The 21,978-nt window shown below is 48.7% G+C and overlaps 9 protein-coding genes across 10 annotated transcripts; 5 read left to right on the plus strand and 4 right to left on the minus strand.

Moving 5' to 3' along the window:
• Window positions 1–82: 82 nt before the first annotated feature.
• On the plus strand, window positions 83–1,192 carry FOIG_10928 (uncharacterized protein; the record flags this gene model as incomplete). Its single annotated transcript, XM_031211451.1, has 2 exons — window positions 83–912; window positions 1,103–1,192. The coding sequence occupies exons 1-2, from the start codon at window positions 814–816 to the stop codon at window positions 1,190–1,192; spliced, it is 189 nt and encodes a 62-aa protein (XP_031058635.1). The 5' UTR covers window positions 83–813.
• A 68-nt stretch (window positions 1,193–1,260) lies between these two features.
• On the minus strand, window positions 1,261–4,348 carry FOIG_10929 (uncharacterized protein). The gene is made up of 2 exons (XM_031211452.1): window positions 3,156–4,348; window positions 1,261–3,106 (listed from the first exon to the last, which is right to left on the minus strand). The coding sequence occupies exons 1-2, from the start codon at window positions 4,171–4,173 to the stop codon at window positions 1,485–1,487; spliced, it is 2,640 nt and encodes an 879-aa protein (XP_031058636.1). The 5' UTR covers window positions 4,174–4,348; the 3' UTR covers window positions 1,261–1,484.
• A 127-nt stretch (window positions 4,349–4,475) lies between these two features.
• FOIG_10930 (nicotinate phosphoribosyltransferase) lies at window positions 4,476–7,721 on the plus strand. Its single transcript, XM_031211453.1, has 3 exons — window positions 4,476–5,030; window positions 5,091–6,153; window positions 6,204–7,721. Exons 1-3 carry the CDS (start codon window positions 4,835–4,837, stop codon window positions 6,322–6,324), a joined length of 1,380 nt encoding a protein of 459 aa, XP_031058637.1. The 5' UTR covers window positions 4,476–4,834; the 3' UTR covers window positions 6,325–7,721.
• On the minus strand, window positions 6,429–7,987 carry FOIG_10931 (uncharacterized protein). The gene is made up of 2 exons (XM_031211454.1): window positions 7,771–7,987; window positions 6,429–7,723 (listed from the first exon to the last, which is right to left on the minus strand). The coding sequence occupies exons 1-2, from the start codon at window positions 7,837–7,839 to the stop codon at window positions 6,599–6,601; spliced, it is 1,194 nt and encodes a 397-aa protein (XP_031058638.1). The 5' UTR covers window positions 7,840–7,987; the 3' UTR covers window positions 6,429–6,598.
• A 101-nt stretch (window positions 7,988–8,088) lies between these two features.
• Window positions 8,089–9,849, minus strand: FOIG_10932 (uncharacterized protein). Its single transcript, XM_031211455.1, has 2 exons — window positions 9,503–9,849; window positions 8,089–9,450 (listed from the first exon to the last, which is right to left on the minus strand). The coding sequence occupies exons 1-2, from the start codon at window positions 9,579–9,581 to the stop codon at window positions 8,300–8,302; spliced, it is 1,230 nt and encodes a 409-aa protein (XP_031058639.1). The 5' UTR covers window positions 9,582–9,849; the 3' UTR covers window positions 8,089–8,299.
• A 160-nt stretch (window positions 9,850–10,009) lies between these two features.
• Window positions 10,010–12,384, plus strand: FOIG_10933 (uncharacterized protein). Its single transcript, XM_031211456.1, has 2 exons — window positions 10,010–10,386; window positions 10,434–12,384. The coding sequence occupies exons 1-2, from the start codon at window positions 10,168–10,170 to the stop codon at window positions 11,979–11,981; spliced, it is 1,767 nt and encodes a 588-aa protein (XP_031058640.1). The 5' UTR covers window positions 10,010–10,167; the 3' UTR covers window positions 11,982–12,384.
• On the minus strand, window positions 11,360–16,308 carry FOIG_10934 (uncharacterized protein). 2 transcript variants are annotated; one of them, XM_031211458.1, is made up of 2 exons: window positions 14,834–16,308; window positions 11,360–14,783 (listed from the first exon to the last, which is right to left on the minus strand). In XM_031211458.1, exon 2 carries the CDS (start codon window positions 14,707–14,709, stop codon window positions 12,748–12,750), a length of 1,962 nt encoding a protein of 653 aa, XP_031058642.1. In that variant the 5' UTR covers window positions 14,710–14,783; window positions 14,834–16,308; the 3' UTR covers window positions 11,360–12,747. The 2 variants fall into 2 exon arrangements, with proteins under 2 accessions (XP_031058642.1, XP_031058641.1); XM_031211457.1 differs by having other exon boundaries at window positions 11,360–16,308.
• Window positions 16,309–17,142: 834 nt separating this feature from the next.
• FOIG_10935 (uncharacterized protein) lies at window positions 17,143–19,314 on the plus strand. Its single transcript, XM_031211459.1, has 2 exons — window positions 17,143–18,092; window positions 18,180–19,314. The coding sequence occupies exons 1-2, from the start codon at window positions 17,757–17,759 to the stop codon at window positions 19,128–19,130; spliced, it is 1,287 nt and encodes a 428-aa protein (XP_031058643.1). The 5' UTR covers window positions 17,143–17,756; the 3' UTR covers window positions 19,131–19,314.
• A 1,533-nt stretch (window positions 19,315–20,847) lies between these two features.
• FOIG_10936 (uncharacterized protein) lies at window positions 20,848–21,953 on the plus strand. Its single transcript, XM_031211460.1, has 5 exons — window positions 20,848–20,995; window positions 21,087–21,251; window positions 21,301–21,363; window positions 21,415–21,464; window positions 21,517–21,953. Exons 1-5 carry the CDS (start codon window positions 20,942–20,944, stop codon window positions 21,524–21,526), a joined length of 342 nt encoding a protein of 113 aa, XP_031058644.1. The 5' UTR covers window positions 20,848–20,941; the 3' UTR covers window positions 21,527–21,953.
• Window positions 21,954–21,978: the final 25 nt, after the last annotated feature.

Here is a 21,978-nt window from a genome sequence, read left to right on the forward strand (position 1 = left end):
ACCGCCAAAGGCCGCGTCATCTTGACTTTGGCTTGCTTGCGTACATGCAAACACCAATATCTCAACTCTATCAGAGAGTCTACGCAACGCGATCTTCTTCAATTGCCACCTCCTGATTCAACAATTTCCCAAAGGCACTTTGGTGTTTTGTGAATGTTTGATGTTTTTCTCATTTTGAAAATTGATTTACACGGATTGTTTGATAAGCATTGCCAAGAGGACAAGAGACATATCAAGAGATGTGGCTAAGTCAACGACCAGATCAGATTACGAAGCTAAGAATTTGCTACCGGGAAGTTTGTGCTACGTACGCCCTCATAGAGTCTTGAGATAGACGTCCGGATGACCTTAACTGTGGTCCAAGCTGATCGCCAAACCGCTTCAACGTCCAGATGCCGTTCTTGATGTCAACCAGTCATCGTTTGTTCAACAATCTAATTGGCAACTCACTCGGATCTTCCCTGGGATCAACTTAGATTTGACGTGGTTTCCAAGTTCTTTCTCTTCTCGGTAATTCAATACTTGAGCATGACGAAGCCACGACTGAAGATTACCCGTTGTCGATACGTATCCCTTGAGAACTACCCATAATTACAATCAAGCAGCCAGTGATTCATCCGAAGTATGAGTCGTGTGGGTTTCTCATGATTTGAGGATTCAGGGATCTTGGGATACACTTCACCATCGAAGCCTCGGGAACCATGTCATGAACCATCCTGTCATCTCATCTATCTGCCACTTCACGGATGGATCCCTCCACCCACTTTGACACACTTACACATGCCTTGAAAGGCTTGACATGGTCTCTCTTACATGAGGCTATTCCGGCAACAGGCTCGAATTGGTCAGACTAACGGTCTTGGTCCTCCTGATGCCCAGGACGCGCGTTCTATGGGCGAGCAATGGGGCCTCGTTAATAATATTTAGACGATTTCGGTAAGTTGTGCAACAGTCTAGTCTATAAACCCGCGGGATCTTATTTCTTGATTCGGACCCTTGCTTCTGGTTGTGTAAGTCTAGAATTCTAGTTTGTAAGTAGAAATCACTCGTCTTGTAAGTGTTCTCGTGACTTGATTCAGGTATGACTTCGTCTGATCCATAGCGCTCCTATATGCGAGACATGTTCAGCCTTTTGAAACAGAGACTGGACGACAGAAGCAGGGACCTCAAACCCCAGACGCTACCCATTTAATGATACGGTAGCTCCCGAGGAGTGATGTCGTTGAATGACAAAATCTTTTCATGGTCACAACCCAGACATGGGTACACGTATGCAGTAGAAACCCGATATCCCAAATTTTTGATTCGATAGCCCGTATGCTAGTCTACGTAGCCAGTTTAAACATCCAAATCTACAAACTAGGACCATGCTTTTTGAGTCCAGACCCTTTTGACAACCATCATCCTTGCAACTATGCTCAACATGGCACTCTACGATCCATGAACTTATCACCCACGCCGTATATCTACATTTTTCGTCTCCATTACTTCCTCCACTGCTCAACGCTGAAGTAGCTCTCGGGCATGTCCACATCCCATGTTGGTCTCTCCACCAGGGCAATCTCGAGAGGCTGGCCTGCGATGCTGAGAGGGACGACGCCGAAGATGGGTCTGTACTTGAAAGTCATCCACCAGCTCTTGCGTTCACCGCCAGTCTCGGCAACCTCGAGATCTTTGCCCACTTCACGACGGTTCCGTAGCTGGGCGAGTTCACCTTCAGGCTGATCCGCTTCATCGTCGCTATTGGCGTCCTCGGGTCGGGGGGCATCCTCCATATCGATGTCCTCCCACTGACCAGCTGTATGCTTGCGAACTTGCGAGGGTGCGATGGCACCTACCTCCATTCTGCCTCCTGCTCCGGTTGATGGACCTGTTCTCTTGCGCTTAAGGCTCTGCTTGCCTGAAGTAGTGGATTCACTAATCTCGCCATCTACAGGCTTGGGAAGGTCTTGAGCCAAGTCGAGCATGAGGAGGAACGACACGCCGTAGATCCAAGCACGAGAGCCTTGCCAGAAGACACCCTTGGCGAGGTCGAGGAGATCCTGCACGGGAGCGGGTAGGTCCTTTCGGGCATGACGTCGAGACCAGGGGGTGAGAGAACCTTGGAGAGGGTGGAAGGTAAGCAGGCTCCACGACGAGGTGATCGCGAGGAGGGTGTAGTCGTCCACATGATCGGATGAGCCATTTATTCCATCAGGCGAAGCTCTAGGAGAGATCTTGGTCCGAGGGACATCGGCTGAGAAGGACAGAACCGTAGCTGCAGAAGGAAGTTTGGGTAGTAGTTTAGCACTAGGGTTACGAACCCACTTCTCAATGTTCTGCGATGACTGCTCCTCTTCTTCGTCTGAAGAGTCACTCTCACTCGAGGAGGACGCGTCATCCTCTGGCTTGGTCTTCTCACCATCGCTCAGAATCCAGGTGTCGATGTAGCCTGCGATGTCAGATGTAGCGAGCATCTTGGAGTCTGGAGAGAAAGCGATCTGTGTAATGGTCCTGTCGTAACTGCCAAGACCTCCATTGAGGATATAGCGTGGAGTTTGTCGTCGTAAGCGTGTGAGTGTTTGTACGCGCGGTGAGAAGATGAGAGATGTTCTGGGGCTGACGGGGTCGAGTGCGCCCATGACAACGCGAGAGCCTTCCTGAATCGCGCAGAGCCATTGTGCGTTAGGTGAAAGCTGCACTTTAATGGCTCCCACACCTGCAAGCTTCGAGGGGAGCTCAGAAGAGGAGACCTTGACGTCCGAAGGTTTGATAGGATCTTGGTGTTCTAATCTGAAAGCTTTGACGTCGATAGCAGTAGAAACAATCAGAAGTGAACCCTCATCATCGATAGTTGCTGAAGTAATATTCGAATCACCCTTGACGACGATAGTCTTGATAAGTTTGCGGTTCTGGTTGATGTCAACTTCCTCGCCTGCGCTGTTGAACATGTCGTTGGCTGATTTTCGGAGAAGCCAGATGTGAACCTCCCTGTCCCACCAACTGACAACGAATCGAGCCTTGGGCGCACTCAATAGAGGGGCCTGTTGAGGCAAGCTGGGCATCATGCGGTGGTTTTCACGTCCCATCTCCTTTAGGGGAACCACAACGGGGTTAGCATCAGGTCCTGTATCCGAGTTAGCCAGAGTTTAGCGACAAGAGACGGCTTGTCTTACCTCCTGAGACAATAACACTGATTCTACCACTCTCAAAAGATGCCATAGACTTGACATCATGGTCGTGGTACCTTCGCCCCCAAACCTTGGCCCATCTTGATCCAGCACCACTGTTTTGCTTGTAAAGGATTGTTCGTCGGTCCATGCCTCCGCTAAGGATAGCTGTACCATCGGCACTCGTAGCAAGACTCAAGACATCTTGCTTGTGGCTCTGAATGCGTTGTGATTGTGTGTATGTCTTGCCATCCCAGATGCAAACCTGGCCAGTTGAATCGCCTGAGACAATGTTGCCGTTTGGCAGACATTTGACGGACCACACAATGATGTCTTTGGAGCCACCAACGAGATCGGAGCCCAGTGTCATCCTACGCAGCATGTGGCCATTTGCGATATCGTACGCTCGAATTGTGCTATCGGAGCAGCCGACGATGGCGACCCTGCGCGACTGGAAGGTAATGCTGACCATCTGAGCCTTCTTGGTAGGCGATCGTAGGATAACTCGCTGGAATCGCAGATCATCGTCCTCGATGGAGTACATGACAAGCTCGCCGTCGATTGTACCAGCGATAAGCTTGGTGGGATCTTGAGAGTCGGCGCCGAGTGTGACCTTGTCGGATCCAGCAGGTTGAGCAGCCATGCACCAGATATCACCATGTTGACCGCTGGCGTGTCTCTTTGGCCTTCCTGTCTCAAGATCCCATTCGGTGACTGTGGAAGTATAACCTATGCTGAACAGACGGGACTTTCCAGCGACAACGCGTCCATCGCCAAGGTCCTGGTCAGGCTCGTTGACCCAGACAAGTCCATCAACGCTTCGGTCTTTACCGCCTGGAATGATGAGCTCCTGGTTCCAAGAGCCATTCGTAGGGTTCCAGATTTCGATGTCGCCGTTAGCTCGTCCAATAGCGAGTCGCGCAAGATTAGCCTGTACTGCTGAGCGCGTCTTGGGGTGTGAGAAGGCAATGGCGTTGATGGCTGAAGGTTTGTATGGAACGAATCGACATCGATGAATATCCATTGTAACGGCGGTTTCGGGGCTCTGAAAAGAGTCCTCGGTCGCGCGGTGATTCGCAATTAGGTATTAATTCGCTGAGATACGAGAATCGGTTCGGAATTGTTGCGCGAATAGAAATAGATACGTTAACCTGACGCCGCGTAGCCAGGCGTAGAGATCCAGTCCAGGAAGAAAAATGTTAGCCTCGCGAACTCGACCAAATTTTTTTCTTTGGAAAGAAAAATAAGGTGTGGTCATAGCGCTCTTAGTGCCCCTCCATAATCCACTATGGCAGCCGCGACCAACCCCTCACCTTCCCTCAGAGCGTGCCCCTCTGCTTCCCTTCTTCTGCGGGTTCGTTCGTGCTATTCTAGATCTCTTCTGAATGCGTCACATTTTCGTCGGTTCTAGATCTCTTCTCATGACTCAACGGAACGTCGCAAATTCGCAAACGTCATAACCTACAGCTCAACGACAACGTTAAAGTCGTATATGGTCCTGTCTTTTCAGTATCCTCCTCGTCCTTAATCCACGTTCTTCCGAGCCGCGTTATCCACGATTTCCTCGATCTACTTCCGCATTCCCGAACTCTGCTCTCCAAGCTTTATAAGCCCCCAGCTATAAAAGTGAAAGGATTTCTCTCCCGAGTTCGACTTTGTCATAACAACACCTACAAAACCCCGTCATGGATTTCAACAGCTCCTCGCCCTTCCCAGAGGGCGTCATCTCCTTCCTCGACACTGATCTGTACAAGTTGACGATGCAATGTGCCGTCTTCAAGTTCTTCAAAGATGTACCTGTGACATACGCCTACACCAACCGAACTCCAGACAAGAAGCTGTCGCGAACCGCCTTCAAGTGGCTCGAAGAGCAAATTCGAAGTAAGAAACGCAGTTTTTGGTGATCTCACCTCCAAATCCCAGACTAACCTTGATGGACAGAGCTTGGAAACATTTCTCTTTCCACCGATGAATACCTTTTCCTCAAGAAGCACTGCGACTACCTCTCTGACGACTACCTCAACTTCCTCAAGGAGTTCCGCCTTAGCCCCCGAGAACAAGTTGTCGCTACCTTCACTCCTGTCGGCGAGGATAATGGAGATGACTCAATTGTTGGCGACGTTGATATTCAAATCAAGGGCACTTGGGTCGACACAATTCTCTACGAAATTCCCATGCTTGCGCTGACATCCGAGGCGTACTTCAAGTTCATGGACACAGACTGGAACTATGAGGGCCAAGAAAAGCAAGCATTCGAGAAGGGACTTAAGCTATTGGAGGCAGGATGCATCACATCCGAATTCGGCACAAGAAGACGTCGCGACTACCACACCCAGGCCCTTGTATTCCGAGGATTGGTGCAAGCTTCCAAGGAAGCTGAGAAGAAGGGATTCCCTGGCAAGCTATCTGGAACCAGTAACGTCCATCTGGCTATGCGCTTCAACATCCCACCTGTAGGAACTGTTGCTCACGAGTGGTTCATGGGTGTTGCCGCTATTATTGGTGACTACAAGTCAGCCACCGAGGTTGCACTGCGACACTGGGTAGCTTGTTTCGGCAACAAGCTCGGTATTGCTTTGACCGACACTTTCGGAACTCAAGAGTTTCTGCGAGCTTTCACTCAGCCTGTGCAACCTATCGAGGGTGGCTTCCCAGCAGAGACCTTCAAGAAGGCTGACGGAACCATGAAGACATACGCAGAGACCTTTGCTGGTATTCGTCAAGATTCTGGCGACCCTGCAGAATACACTAAGTGGATGAGAGAGTTCTACGACAAGCAGGGTATCACTGACAAGAAGCTCATTGTTTTCTCTGACTCACTGAACATCGAGAGGTGTCTCGAGTATAAGAAGATTGCCGAGGACCTTGGCTTCCAGCCAACATTTGGTGTGGGAACGTACCTTACCAACGACTTTGTGCATCTCAAGACTGGCACCAAATCTGTGCCTTTGAACATTGTCATCAAGATCAGCTCAGCGGCAGGCCGCCCGGCTGTCAAGATCAGGTGAGTGCTTTGTATCAAGACTGACGATAGTCTTGACTAATCGATTATAGTGACAACATTGGAAAGAACACGGGCGACAAGGAGACTGTAGAGAAGGTCAAGAAGGAGCTTGGATACGTCGAACGCGAGTGGAAGGAGGGCGACGAGACCTCACGATGGGGTAAGGAATAAGGGGAAAATAGACTAAGATACCAGGCACTTATTGCCGATTTGATTAAGGGAGGGCCATATAAGCACCAGAAAAGAGACAGGAAACAGCGCAAGCTTGGATTATCGAGACCAATTGGTTATGCTGTAATACTGCTTTAGATCTGAACGCCGCTCAATCATATAAAATTATATTAAACTGAGTTGGGTATCTGCATGGCCTACAAACAAGCCGAATAAGTGGTGAGTCCGTCATGCCGAATAGTTCTACACATTTTGTACAAAACGCAGCCATACATCATGGCTCTTTTGTAGCCCCGACAATGGGCGCCAAACCAACTTCTGCCCTAGCCCAAGTAATACACTCTCTCCACTCAGACATATCCATAATATCAAACTCGGGATCAGGTTCCCACAGCATCTCTGAGACTTCGTCCACCATCTTCTTGCCAAAGGTGCCAACCCACCAAGCGATCTTGCCTAACGTGTCAAGCTGCACTCCCCAGAATACCATCAAAAGTAAAGCCATTGGATCTGAGCTCTTGAGCGCCAACCCAAAGTCTCGTCCTGCGAGTGCAGGAAATCCTATCGCCATGCCCTTGAAGATGTCTTTGGAGTCTTGTACGAAACACGTTTGTATGGCGGAGAAGCTTGTGCGGTATGAGCTGATCCGTACACTGGCTTCGGACTGGTCGTTTGGAGTTGAACCGGAGGGTGTTTCGCAGGCTTTGTTGATGATAGTGCTTAGACTCTCCAGAGCTTCCTCGGTTTCCTTGCTCAACGATGTGGGTGTCTCAGTCTGAAGTTGTGTTCTTAACATTAAAGCCTCTGTAGATCGCGATAGAGCTCCTGATATCAAAGCGTCGAAGTGCTGATTGGCGATAGAGGCATTTCCCATGAGAAGCTCCCACAATGTCACCATGCGTTCTAAAACACCCTCGTGAAGCTCTTCGAAAGCACTGCATTGGCCGAGAGCCATGTTAACAGCCACAGCAAGGAATGAGAACATGAAGATCTTCTGGGCATTCTCAGAGTTGACGTTCTCAAGCTGTGCTCTGAACGAACGACTTGCTTTATCGTAGTACTCCACCGCCAACTTGGCATAATATGTGTCATAGTCTTCTTCAACAACTACAGCACCCCCGCAGAGCGCGACTTCGAGAGCTGAGAAGGCAAACATGCCCTGTAGGAGATACTCATGCTTAAGAGCCCAGCGAGCCATGTCTTCTTGTAGCCATTGGTTATCTTCTGGAATACTAGCCAGACTCTTGTAGCTTGATGATGTCCAGCGGTGCATCAGTTCAAGCTCTATTTTGCGTCTGGTCTCTGTTGCTGGGAGCTGGGTTGGTGGCTCGGTGAGATATGAGCAGCCTTCGAGATTGCGGGCTAGACAGTTGGTGCAGGGAGGTCCTCCTTCGTCACACTGAAGGAATTAGTGATATGTTATGAGATATGGTTTAATAGATGTACCTTAACATGGCGCTTTTTGCAGTTTCGACAGCCGTGCCGAGACTTGTTGTGAGTCCTTCGTTTCATCATGATGGCGAGGAACGTCAGTTGACAAAGGAAGTGATGGTTGGGTTAAAGACCAATGGAAATGAAAGAGTGTCATGAGATAAGCAGTTTTATGTTATGTAAAGCGAAGGGGATTGATGAGCCGGTATAAAAGTTGATGGTTAAAGCTGAAGCCTGGGACATAGTGAGGTGGCTGTGCTTATGGCTAGTCTCCTCATGGGTATAGGTGAAACTGACGAATGAGGTTCAAGAATGCTCTACTTGAACAAAACGAACAGTATATGCCATGAAATTCTATCTAACCAGTGAACATTGTTTTTGAGATTATAGAATATGAATGCGTAATTAGATGGATATGACCTCAGCCTATTGAGCCCTAGCTCGTGATGGCTGTAAGTTGGGTGTGATCTCAATGGAATTCAATTGTTCATTTAATCATAAATCTTACTATCCAGGCCTTGTCTATCATCTGTATCCATATTCATCAATGACTTGTGTGGCACCATCTTTTTGTGGTCGTAAATGTGCCTCCACACATCAAACTCTCGAGCATCACGCCCAGCAACCCACCGATAATAACACCAGCAGTCTCACCAGCTCCCGCCACCTGAAGTCCGAACTCCAAATTGATTCCCGACTCGAAGGATTTGTCTTGCAGCACCCGGTCGAAAATAGCCATGTATACTGCTCCTCCGCCAAGACCGGCCCCGAAAGCCAGCAATCCCACAAGGACTTCGGTTGAGAAGATTAGGAAGATGGAGTTGGCGAGCAAGATGAATGTCGAAGCTCCGATAACTGTAAAGGCGGCTTTGGCACTAGTGGGCCGGAGGAGGAGAGTATGAGTGCGGGAGATAAAGTTGCCGAGCTGGAAAGCGAGGCCGTAAGTGGTGAAGTAGGAGAAGAACGACGTGTACGATGTTGGAAGAGGCAAAGCTCGAGAGATGCCTGGGTACGCCAAGGCCTGAATAGCAAATGCCCCAAACAAAGGCATCATGAATGGTCGAATCATGGCTTTAGTAAGATTGAGTCGGTTTCTAGTGCTGAGCATACGTGAGAGCTGCTCAACTGGATCCTGGGCGAGCAGAGAAGCATCCTCAACGTCCACCTTTGACGCTTCCTGTTGCGCATGAGGATAGTTGACAGGTGCTCCTGGCAGAATGACAAAGAATGCCACAAGCATAGCACCTGTAAGTGCATAAATGCAGTCAATAAAGTCCCGTAAAAAGGACCCCAGCCAGACTGTTAGAACAAATGGCAAGATTGCGCAGAACACAGCCCCGGCTCCAACACCAGCGCCCCATCCTGCGAGTCCAACACGGCCGTAGTATCGCAGCATTCCCAGAAATGAAACTTCCATTGCAGCAGCGGATATCGATCCCAGAACTGATGTCAAGATTCGAAGTGGTGGTGCAATATTAGGCGGCGTAACATTTGTGACGATGGCCACGATGATCCAGCCTGCTCCAATAGTGAGAGGACGCATCCAGTAGGGAACACGATGAAGAATATGGGGCATAAGAAGCTTCGTCGCCAAAGCTGGAAGAGTCTCGATGAGAAGAACGATCCATCGCGGATACGGAATGATGAGATAATTTGCTGAGTGCACGATGAATGGCACAATCGCATTCACGAGGCCTGAGAGTGGTCAGTTGAGACTTCATGTGAAGACACGCAACAGTCAAATTACCGAGAATCGCAAAACCGAGGTACGTTAGCATCGTAACACTCAACCTCGAGCTCTTCTGAGCATCCGTATTGAACCCCATCACCTCAAATCCTCCATGAAAGAGTCAGAATAAAAAAAAGTGAAGCAAAAAAGAGGCTTTTCAACAAAGAACAAATCAACCAATACTTTAAGCAGCCTGAAATCAATAAATGCAATGTAAGCTTATTTAACCCTCTGGCCGAATACGGTTTACGGAGCCCAAAAGACCGCGGATAAATACGAGAGAACCAACTGACGACATGTCTCTAATACCCTACCTTAAGCTGGTTAAGGAATTATAGAGCATCTTGTTACGAATCAATTCATCACCAGCGTAAAATGACGTACAAAGATTGGATGGAAGAGGAAGCTGATGTAGAGCCTCTGGTTGGACCACGTGGGGCTGTTTTCAAGGGCACGATGTCGAGTGATTGGCTGTAGCGTATTGATTGAACGCTAAAGATCTGCGGTGAATAGTGGGTTCATGATGGATTATTTGGAGGCTAGAGTCATGATAGACAACTACAGTATCATGAGGAAAGGAGCTAAAGATAATCATCATGGATCACAAGGATCTCATAATATTCCATATCCGATTGTCGAAGATGATTATAGCACTCCCATCAACATGACCAAGGTGATCTGTAATGGCCTCGTCTTCAATATCACATCGCTCGTCCTCCAGGATGAGAAGAGCCCCAAATGCTGACCCTGAAGATGCATCGTTTCCATCTGCCCAGTCAGCTCGACCATTTCTGGCTCAGTTGAAGCCATCATGGTTCATACCGCGATATCTGAAAAGCTTCAGGTGGATAGTCATCACCCTCACATTCATCCTTGTCTCATGGATAACATATACGGGACTTGTAAGTCAAATAAACTTCATCATCTCCAACGCAACTAACATAGCCAGTTTTCTCAACCACTGAATCACATTCTTCCCGGTCATCATGGCTCATCAACTCTCACAACCAATGAGTTAAAGGCTCTTGCAGTCCCTCAAAGATCTTCCAAACCAAGCGCATCCCGTCGTATGCGTCTCTTCATGCCCGCAGACTCACCACACATCAATCTCTGCAAAACCATCATGTCCGCCGTCGCGATGGGTTATCCAATGCCCATTCTCCTGAACTGGAACCGTGAATACAATCGGCCTGCATGGCACTTTGCAGGTAGTCACATTGCCAAGCTCGAAAGTCTTCTAGGGGCAATCGAAACACTCCTCGAATCAAAAAGCGACGATGTAGGAGAGGATGATGTTGCGGTGTTGGTAGATGCGTATGATATGTGGTTTCAACTTCCACCTTCTGTTTTGCTAGAACGATATCATCGTCTTAACGGTGAAGCAGATGCAAGGATACGCAAAGAGTGGAAAGATCTTGGTATTGGCACTGACTCTCCTATATCACCACCCCGGCAGGACATAATCGTCACTACAGCAAAAGATTGTTTTCCAGATTCTTACTCCGGGTCTGATCCTCACTATGAGCACTGGCCTGAATCGCCTGTGCCGAAGGACATGTATGGAGAAGATACAGATAAAGTCCCATGGTCTTTCGATCCAGCGCGCAAGTACAAAAAGGTCCGACCCCGATGTGTGAACAGCGGCCTTATCATGGGCTCTATGGGAGGATTGAGAGATGCTCTAAAAAGATCCAAAGAAAAAATCGATACAGTGGCCATGAAAGGTCGTCAACTTTGGAGTGACCAGGCGCTTATTGGTGAGGTTATCGGAGACCAGGAGATTTGGCGCGAGTGGATGAGACATCTTGGATCATCATGGAACGGCTCTGCTGCTTTCAACGACAGAAATTCACTTGATCGTACAGTCCGTGATATCGCAGATGCCGCCCTCCTTGGAAAACGATTCGAGTTTGGTATTGGTCTAGACTACAACTTCACCACGGCACCACCAACATGTTCCTCCGAAGAAGACGGCTACTTCGTCAATCTCTCCAACGACACCAACATCCGCGAAGAATCTCAAAAAGCTGGCGTTCCAGGGGATATTCGCATTCACGGCATACCATCCGAACTACGCAACATAAAAGACAAACTCCTGTCTTCTACAAACTGGGGTACAATCCCCCTCTACACAGACTTCTTCTTCGGCACAATACCAATCGCAATCCATCACAACGCCTACATAAACGGGCTTAAAGGTTTCAGACTCAAGAACTGGTGGCACAAGATGTGGTACTATCCTCACCTCCGCCATCTCATCACCCAACGTCTCCAACCAACCTCCTCACCTCCCACACTCGCAGAGATCGATCTTAACGGAGATAAGATCGCGTATAAATCGCCGCAAGAAGATAAGCTGCGCAAAGCCCGCGTGTTCTCTCCCAAGAAGCCAAACTTTACGCCTATAGACTGGGACGCCGTGTGCCAGACGCCAGGTCACGCTGTGAAGTGGCACGATGAGCTTTTTGGCGACGACAAAGGACCGTTAGCTGTATGATCGGTGAATTAGCCATAGTCCGTGATTTAGAAAAATGTCTCCGACAATAAACACAAATACATACTCCAGGCATGTGTCTCACACACAATCCCTAGATCTCTTGGCGTCGTCTCATGACATGCATTACAAATCACGGCAAGCCTCGGACCCGAGAAGCTGAAATACTACCATGAGTTTTTCGATCCGAGCTAAGATACTATAGCTCCCCCTAGTAAGACTATTAGCTCCGGGAACCATCTGGCTCTACGATCTAAAACGCCATAGCTCAGCCTGAATAAACTCCCCCTTCGGATAATCAGGGACCTGCGCCCGTACGGGGAACTTTAAAAACGTTAGAGTAGTTTTGTTGGTAGTTCGAAAGCCTCATTATCCCCCAGGTTTGTTGTCCTCGATAGCTTCAAGCCTCTTATCCCTTGGTCTGGGATGACGGTCTTGGCGAGCCGTATGCATGGACTCGGTGCAACGTTAGACGGGGAACTGGGTTTCTAGGAAAGTGTTGGTGAAAGGGCTGAAACAGTCAGACGTCACTTGGCTGACAATAGCAGAGGAGTACTAAGTAAGACTGTAGTGTAATGTTTCAATTCAGAGTCGATGTGACTGCATTATCTCGAGTTCGTTGGTCCACAGGCCAAGTAAAAAGTCCCAACCTGTCAATCAGGGTATACAACCATTAACACCATTCCCATATATGAACATAAAAAAAGGCTGCTGAAAAGAGCGCTTTGGGTCAATGCCCCGGAGGTTGTGCTACTTCAATGACCAGGCTTCATGATGCCTCCTCTGATAGTCTAACGATCTCACATATACTCCTGACGAAGATCATATCAACCTCCTGTGGCGGCGCCGTGTCCATTAATCTCTCCTCCCCAGCACCTCCTTCAGAGATCATCCTGGCTGTAGCCACTAGCCTAGAGATACAGCGAAGAAGACCTGATTCGATGTTTCGTGTCGCATTGTCTTGGACAGTTGCTGTAGATGTTTCCTCCTTGCCGAATCCCATGACTGTCAGGGGAGCACTGAACTTCTTGGCGAATCGACCAACACTAGGTGAGGGGTTGACCTGAGGTGTGCCTAGGCCTAGAAGCGATGCAGCCTTCTTTGGGATATTCTCACCCTGCTGTTTCGAGTCGGAGGTTGACGCTCGCTGTCCTGATGGCTGGTTGCGGGGAACTCGTGAAACGTAGTTGTAGGCGACGATGTGCGCATACAAGGCATCACAGATGTAATCTGAGCAGCCGGAAAACACATGTCGCAACGGGGCCCAAGGCACTGGAGATGCGGCGGCGCCCGAATGTGTGTTGTTATCATACGAGTGTAACCGCTGACGTCTGGTGCTAGTTGAGTCGCGACCATGTGAGACAACCTTCTTCCAGATTGACTTTCGTGGGTGCAGCGTCGATGAATCGGTAGCTGGCTCAGACCAAGCGTCGACTGACGGTTGCCGAACTTTCTTTGAGTAGGCGCGAATTGTTTCTGTTGTCAAGCTAGATGACAAGAGCATTGTTTCCGGGAAGCAAGCAATTGACACTCGTAGTGTTTCGATAATATCAGGCGGCAGCGGCACGGCCTTTGCCAAGTCGTCAACGGGAATTTGAGGAAGACATGGAGGATTGGAGTCGTCTAGCCACGATTCGACAGTGGGTAGTGGTGATGGTGGTGGAGTTTGTTCGATATAAACTGTGTCAGGTCGTGACAGTGGTGGGGGAGGTGGATAGTGATCCATGAATGTGTCTTCGTCCTCGATTTCTAGCTCAATTGATCCAAAGTCTGATTTGAGAAGGATTGTGTTGTTGTCGGTCTCATCGCGAAAGCGCTGGGTGTAAGAGGGTGACTGCTTGGTGTAACCTTGACTGTCCGGGCCTATCCGCGAATCAAAGCTGGGTATTACGATCCGAGGAGTTGTGTCCAATGGATCTGTCGCACTTGTGAGGGATGTTTTTCGGGGGGGGATAGTTGGCGCGTCCATAGATTTGACTGAGAATTGCCTTTTGTGTTTGTTCAGTTTGGGAGACTCGTCAATGCAAGAGCAGGCTCTGTGAAGGCGAGGTCTGGGCGCCTCCATCATGACAGTGATATCAAAGGTAGGCTCGGTGTTTGGTGGTGTAGGAGGTCGTGGTGATAAAGCAGCAGTCTCTTTTGGCGTGGCCAACTGCTCCCGAAATTGAGGCTCAGGCTCATCGTCATCGTCAGAATCAATATCAATCCAGCTGTATTCTTGTCCTCGCGTGGGCGACAAGAGATCTTTGGGCGATGGTGGGTTTCCACTGGCTGATGTGAGAGATGTCGCTGTTGTGACAATGGATTGCTCGCGTAACTTGATACAAGGTACCTCAATGGCTTCAGAGGACTCTGATGATGATTCGGACTCCTCGTCAGATTCAATTTCATCAGCACCATGCCCACGATGTTCAAGAAAAGACACCATTGACTGCCGCTCTTCTATCGACCCTAAATTCTGTACTCGCACGGATCCGGATTGATATGGGGAAGTAATAATTCGACTTGGTCCCATTATGCCCCGAGTGACCTGGTCCTCTGCAAACCACACAGGAGCGGAAGGCATACCAGCAGTCATGTTCTTTGCCATGAACACTGAGCTCGATCTTTCCAGATCTCTGGCTAGCATCTCGGGAAAACAATCCATCATGTCGTCAATGACTTCTTCGTCGAGAATACTTGGTGTCTCTGAGCGGGGAGCTGGTAATGCAAGCGGCAGCAAGCCTGTCATACTTGAGACTGAACGTCTTTTCGAAGGAGTAGATGATGCTGAGGGCGATGGTGAAGCCTCGCGTGAATTTGGATCTTGTCTGTATAAGTATATAACCACTGGAATCCTAGGAGCAAGCACAGACATGGAGGCTGATGCAGGGACGAACAAGACCCAACAACAAGAACAGACCACGAATTAACGTGATTCACTGCCTTGGCATTTAGAAGAGGGCGAACTCAAAGGGCACGACGACACTTATATGATTTGACTCGGACTGGAACTTAATCGCAAGTCATCAGGGAATAGTGGATATAAGAGTGGCTAGAAGTGGACATGCAGGGCGAGACACCGTCGATCGAGGGAGGCAGGGGCTTATTAGTCGGTTAGATCGATGAGACCATGTACAAGTACGTACTGTAAACGTCGACAGCCATGGGATGGAAGCAAGAAATTGGGCTGCAGTGGACAAGTCAAAGAATGGGCGGGCGGGGTCTGTTGCAGTTGCACATAGCAGGTAACCAAGGACGTGATACTGGCATCAGGACTGGCGTTGGCACTGGCACTGGCAGCGGAAGAGATGAATGTAACTAACGGCCACGCCCTGACGACAGGAATGAGGTGGGAGTCTGAGTGGCGTTGTCGGGGAGGCAATGGTCGCGCCGCGAAAAAGCAAAACAAATCAAGACAAACCAAGACAGGTTCGTATAGACCACCACCAAGCACAGCGGCTCTAATGGGCCTTGACTCTTTTCGACCTCAAGGTTTGGAAGCTGCTGATCCTTGGGCGAAGAAACCAAGGAAGAAGCGCAAGGGAGGACAAGGGAGTTGTCTGTGTTGCCCATGAGCATTGTTACCTCCATCTCGGGATGCAGGCTGCTGGAATCTGCTGTGACATCTCTACATATCACATCACATCTCCACTTGGAGAACGCGAAGATGCCTACGGCTCTCACAAAAAGCTCAAGCGGGAAAATGCCGCGAGCGATTGTCCGCGAACGGCAACTATGCAGGGCCGCCAAGACAGAACTTTCACTTGAAGCTGCCATCAGTAAGGAAAGACAACTGAATTCCACTTAGCGTCGAGACAAGTAAGCAACACTGGACATGGTGTTCCAGTGTGCCAAGACATTATCAACAAGGGCGCAAATAGCGGCTGGGCATTGAACTCGTCGACGGCATGGGATAGACAGTTTTGCGTCAGTGAGATGATTAGGTAGATCCTCGAGGCGGGTGAGTTAGTACTGGTGCATGATCCGGGAATAATTAGATCTGTTCCTCCGATCGCAAAGCATCACCGGACGCGATCATAGTCAGTCAGTAAGCACCTTGGCCAGTTTAGCAGCATTGTTGTGATGGCACCGTGGCTGAAACGAAAGACTGGTATGCAAGCTAAACTCTGATCCCCATTGTAAAGTCTCGGCCCCAAAATGGTCAAGATAGGGCAGAGCTCTCCTCTAAGCTGCCGTTTATACGCGATTGCACCGGGGAAGACTCGGATCTGTAAGCAGGGAGATGATAATGAGAAATAGCCAGGGGAACGATGGAGATGCGGAGAACCCAAACAGGTCAGGTTATGACAGACTTGACAGGACAGGGTAGTGTGAGAGTGTCCCTGGTCCGCAGATGTAAGGGAGATCATTAGAACTGGGTCAGGCATGCGTGTATGCGGTACGCTTATCGGTCACCACATGGTTATCGTCTGCACGTGCTGGAAGCGAAAGGTGCCGAGATGGGCGAGAAGTGATATCACTTTCAAGCCTGGCCCATATGTTCTCATGCAGGAGATCAAATGAGGCAGATGTGGCTCTCTCGAACTGTTGTTGATATCAATCTGATGATCAAACCTGAAAACATCACCCTGTTGACAATGGGGTTAGTCTGGTATGTGATAAGTGCCCGCAGGCTAACTCTTAACGAGTAGAAGAGAAGTAAGAACAAGAAAAGAGAGCCATTCTCTGTGGTAACGGTCGGCAAGACATGAAATTAGAGTGGAGCACCCGTAAGCAAGGGAGTGATGTCAATCGTTGAGGGAGAGACGGTCGATGATGATGCGAGAAGCAAAAAGCAATTAAGTTTGAAGCAGACAGGGACTGTTTTGGAGAACTCGAGTGCAGATTCAGAGGAAACAGCTGTAAGTTAGTGGGTGGCAGGCAAGACGGTGGAGCTCAACTAAGTCAATACCTCTAATTGCTCGTGAACTGGCTTTGATCCAGCTTCAATTACAACAATTCAATACATCTTTAATCGATTCCAACTTAAGCTACAGTCAATGTTACCCATATTCAAGCTGAAGCCGGAGAATTGGATCTATCAGTCGTTGATGGTACCTGAACTATGGATACATGGTGACATTTCTAAGGGGCTCGTGCACTGTCCACCGCGCTAATCTCCCAAATCAGGCGCTCACCGCCCGCGGCTGCATTTGGCGCAAAGAGAACAGATGGGATCCACCAAAAAAGCAATCAAAACTTCGCGGCGGCAGACGAAAGAAAGGGTCAAAGCTTGTGCTTCGACTGAGCAAACAAAGACAAAGAAAAGTTCTTTCTACAACGATCCCGGCAATTTTGTTTCGGTCTTTTCAGAGACATTAGATCTCCTTCATCAAAATCGCGTCTCGTCTTAGTCTCATCTTGAAAAGTTCCTGGATCTAGAACTGTACCTGGACCAACCTGGACCCTTCACAATACGAAGAGAAAAAAAGCCATTGAAAAAAAGTGAAAAAAGAACTCTGATTGGTCAGCTAAACAACACCACCTAGATTTTTAGGTGCAGTTGTAAGTGCCTGTTGGTCTTGCTCGCTATTTCGCTTCAGTCTACATCACCACAAGCACCATCTTTGTTTGCTTGTTCTACGACACTTCCAGTCTCCCGAACGCATGGTCCATTGCGGGATTTAGGACCAACTGTCTTTTTGAATTGGCTGATCCCGACTTCTCGGGCGCTTTCCTGCAACCATTACCACGACTTTGGGCCAACATTCCTTAGTTGAAAGCCCAGCAGAGCTCTTTCAGTAGAAGCTATCTTATTAACTCAGAAAAGGACATTCGTCAACGGCAGCCAAAACAATGCTGACCCAAGAGTTCGTTTCGACCATCTGCGGTCCTCCTCTCGCAGCCAACACAGCCATTTCCAAGGACGTCGGCATCTACTCTCACTCCCTTACACCATCCCACACCATCAAGGCATCTTTCAAGAAGAGCTCTACCCCTTTCAACGGTCTAGCCGTCAGTGAGTCTCATATTTTTGCGGCACAAGACCAAAAGGCACATGTCCACGTCTACTCGCGTATACGCGGCAACCAGGAGGCTCTCGTGCCGTTCCCTGAGAGGATCCGCAGCTTGGCACTTGCTGGTCAAGTGTTAGTCGTGGGCTCTACCGAGGGCAGACTATTTCTCTGGGAGGTTAGTTCAGTCTCACTCACGCCGTTGCGAGTGCTACCTTATACGCGTGATACTATCGTCGAATGTGAATACTGACAAGTGATATAGACGTGTACAGGCCGGCTAGTGTCGACACCACCTTGCCATGTTCAAGCCGTTTCTTGCTTGGCTGTGACGCCATATCACATTCTATCCGGTTCTGATGACTCAAACATTAACGTTTGGTCAATATCACGACTCCTGGAGCTCGATGCTCAGGCGGAACAAGAGCCTGATCTAACCCTCTCCAACCATCGTGGTGCTATCACAAGTCTAACTGTCGGTCCTGGTACCAACCCGGAAACTAGCATATGCGTGTCCGCCAGTAAGGACAAGACATGCATCATCTGGAACTACCAGACCGGCCAGCTTCTTCGTACACTGCTCTTCCCAGCCTTCCCTCTCTGCGCCCGTCTGGACCCAAGTGCCAGGGCACTCTTCGTATCTTCTGAGGCCGGTGCTGTCTACCTTGTCGAGCTATTTGGTGGCGACAAGCCGTTGCTTGGTTCCCGCAGCACAGAGCTGCCGTCTATTGTCGTGCAAATCAACACCCCGCTTGCTGTTTCGGATCCAGAAGTTGGACAGCCATCATGCCTTGCTCTGACATATGACGGCACTTCGATATTGTCCGGACACACCAAGGGCAAGATTCTACGGTGGAGTCTGGCCGAAAACGGCCATCCTACAGACGTTGCGAATCTAAATGCTTCTGTCACCAACCTGTGTTTCATACCTCCGCTATCAACTGAGCAACCAACAAAGACGGTATCCATTGTGAAACCAAACCAGAGCCTAAAGCGGTACAACTTTACGGCCCAGCTTACCACGGATTTGGGGGAGCATACAAAGCTTGATCAGCTGCTTGAGACCAACGGGATCCCATCGGAAACTCTTGAGACAGCAATTTCATCTGTAACAAATCCACCAGAGACTCAACAAGATGACGAACTTGCTAGACAGGACGCGCAGTTTCGGGCCATCATAAACAGCTGCAACCTACTCCAAGACCCGATTAGTTAGACATCTGCCGCAAGCGCACACCCATACAACAGTTAGCTTCTCAAAACATCCAAATGTGTAATCTCCTGAGAGCACGCATAAACCGTCCACAGTCGAACCTCGTTTCGGATTAGTTCATGTTGCTTCCCGTTCCTTTTCTCAGCCTCAACGCTCTAGCATGTCCTATGTTACAAGTTGTACAACTCACGTTGCTGGCCTCGGTCACTCTTCTCTTTCCAACCTGGTGCTCCCGGGAAGTATGCCAAAGCGTACAGCAGGTTGCACATGTGTCACAACTCACATTCTCTGGGAGAAGCATTCTCAACTTCACTTCCCTGTTTGGAGACTGAATTCGTGGTAGCTGCCATAACCCGCACTTGGAGTTGCATCTCACCGGTTCGGAGTAACGTGCATCTCATTGAAAAAGTTCTTGCGGCAAAGTGTGGCTGCATTTCAGTTTCGTTTCTTGCTTAACGCAAGGGATTCTCTAATGCAGATGATAAATGCTGTAGGCGCTAGTCTCGAATTCTCATGCAAGGGGTTCCGAGACTCTCTGCGAGTGTAACATCTGCCACTTCACTAGTAAATTCGTCACCCAGATCCGATAAACGGGCTTGTCGTTTAAATAGACTTGGCCATATCGGGAGGGACTTGCAGTCGTATTTGCTGGGGAAATGACACTACTCGATACTGACCCAGCTGAGGTTTTCTGATTGATCATAACATTATCGTCATCCAAATTGAAGCTTTTTCGTTATATGCAACTGATGATGTTTTTGGCATTAGTTGATTCTTATTCCCTTGCATATGTCTTGATATCGTACCTCCCGACCGCCACGACGCGGAATAGTCCATCCGACAGAAACGGCTCCTAAGCCCGAGACAACACGCGCGAGAGAAGAGATCATCACTGCGGTTCTGTTTCCATGCTTGTATTCTGTGTTCTAGCCCATTTCTTGCAGTTACTCTCGGACATGATCAAGAACCCGCTGCAAGGAGACACGTTTTCAGCTTCAGGGTTCAAGACAGGTGATGGATGTGCCCGTAGGGATTGGATGCGAGGGATAGGAGTAGTTGCGGTGAGGCATTAGTGAAATGTGAGTTGGAATGATATGGTTTTGCACGAATGGGTTTGCTTTTGAGGTTCTGAGTAGGTTCAGAGGGCATGTCGTATAAGTGTTGGATAAGGTAGACTGGAAGTCGTTTTCCAAGTTCCCTACATTCACAAGGAATTCACTGAATGACAGTTCAGCCTCAACTAGTATTGTTTTACTAGACACACAGGAGCCAAACCACTTGTTTCTTCCGTATAGGAGATCTGACCCATGCTCGCATGTTGTCAAAAGTCAAAGGAAATGTCAATACTCTAGGGTAGCAGAGAATCTCCTAAAATATACTAAAGTTGATCATATTTCCCTATCTGCATGTACTACATGTTGTTCAATATGTCGGACTATTGGCATACGTAACCACAATACAGTGTTCTCTGGTAAGCGTATCACTCGTAAAGGTGACATCGACCAAAGTTTATTTTCTTGTAGATATGGTAATAGTTTTATCATAAATGCACGTCGTAATGATTGATAATACACCGATATGTACGGAGCATGATGCCGAACAGCAATGGCCTTCTAAGCACTGTGCTCGGCCCCAATAAATGCTGACTCAATACAGTACGAATTGCGCTGGCGGAAAGGCCGGCCGGAGCGGCAAATTTCTCCGCGCCGACTAACACCGAGCTCGCAGCGTCAAATGTCTTGCATCATCGGATACTTCTAAGCCGTCGCGAATCTACAATCTAGCCGATTTCCCCAACCTGCAACATACACCAAATGTCTGTCGTTGGTACACTCAAAGGCGACATGCCGCAACAAGTCCGATCACTCGTGAGTCTTGCCCCTCATTGTGGCACCGGAAATTTGCAGAGATCGCCGTGCACTCTTGATATCGACAATTGCTGATGGGGATTTTGACCAGTACCGCCAATTATTACGGCAAGGCTCGCAGTTCGCTGCGTACAACTTCCGAGAGTATGCGAAGCGACGGACGAGAGATGCTTTCCGGGAGCATCAGGGCGAGCAGGATAGCCGAAAGGTGCAAGAGTTGGTCCAGCATGGGATCAAGGAGCTTCAAAGCTTGAAGGTGTGTGATAACGATATTGTCAAGAAGGGGAAGTGCTGACAAGGAGTAGCGCCAAACGGTCATCAGTCAGTTCTACCAACTCGACCGGTTAGTTGTTGAGGGAGGAATCTCGGTAAGTCAGACCTATTGAGGTCACATATCTAGCATACTGACTTTGCAACAGGGCAAGCAGACGGGCCACAATCAAGAGATTTTGAGGCAGAAGGAGCAGGGGTATGTAAAAAATGTTACTATCGTTACCAGTCATCACTGACAATTGACGCAGTTACGACTAAACGACTTGACCATAACGATCTCGAAACGACTGGATAAAGGATAAAAGAGACAACTCGTGTGTACAGTAGCATGGTTACGGGGATAAATGTATATGTATCGGATACCACAAAGGTTCAAAGGCGTCAGCGAGCCCCGGGGGTGTCTCGAGGTACTGGAGAATGGGCACTGCGGCTCGAATACTAGATGGCGAATCTCAATTCTGATTCTATTTGGCTCTCAATATTTAGTTTCTGTGTCAAATGCTGTTGGGCTGCATGTCTCCAGGCGTTTTACAATCAGAACTTTGGTATCACCATCCATTGAAATTTCTTGCCAAAACTTCAAACCTGACGGTGTAAATGGAGTTTGTGTCAATTAGAGGCCTTTCGTCTCCCCAAGTATCATATATTTGTCATTATTCATGTTTTAATTTATACCTCAATGGCCATCATCTTGAAATCTTTTGGATGTT

Source organism: Fusarium odoratissimum (assembly GCF_000260195.1).
Source record: "Fusarium odoratissimum NRRL 54006 unplaced genomic scaffold supercont1.20, whole genome shotgun sequence".
In the NCBI taxonomy this organism is placed as follows: Eukaryota; Fungi; Ascomycota; class Sordariomycetes; order Hypocreales; family Nectriaceae; genus Fusarium; species Fusarium odoratissimum.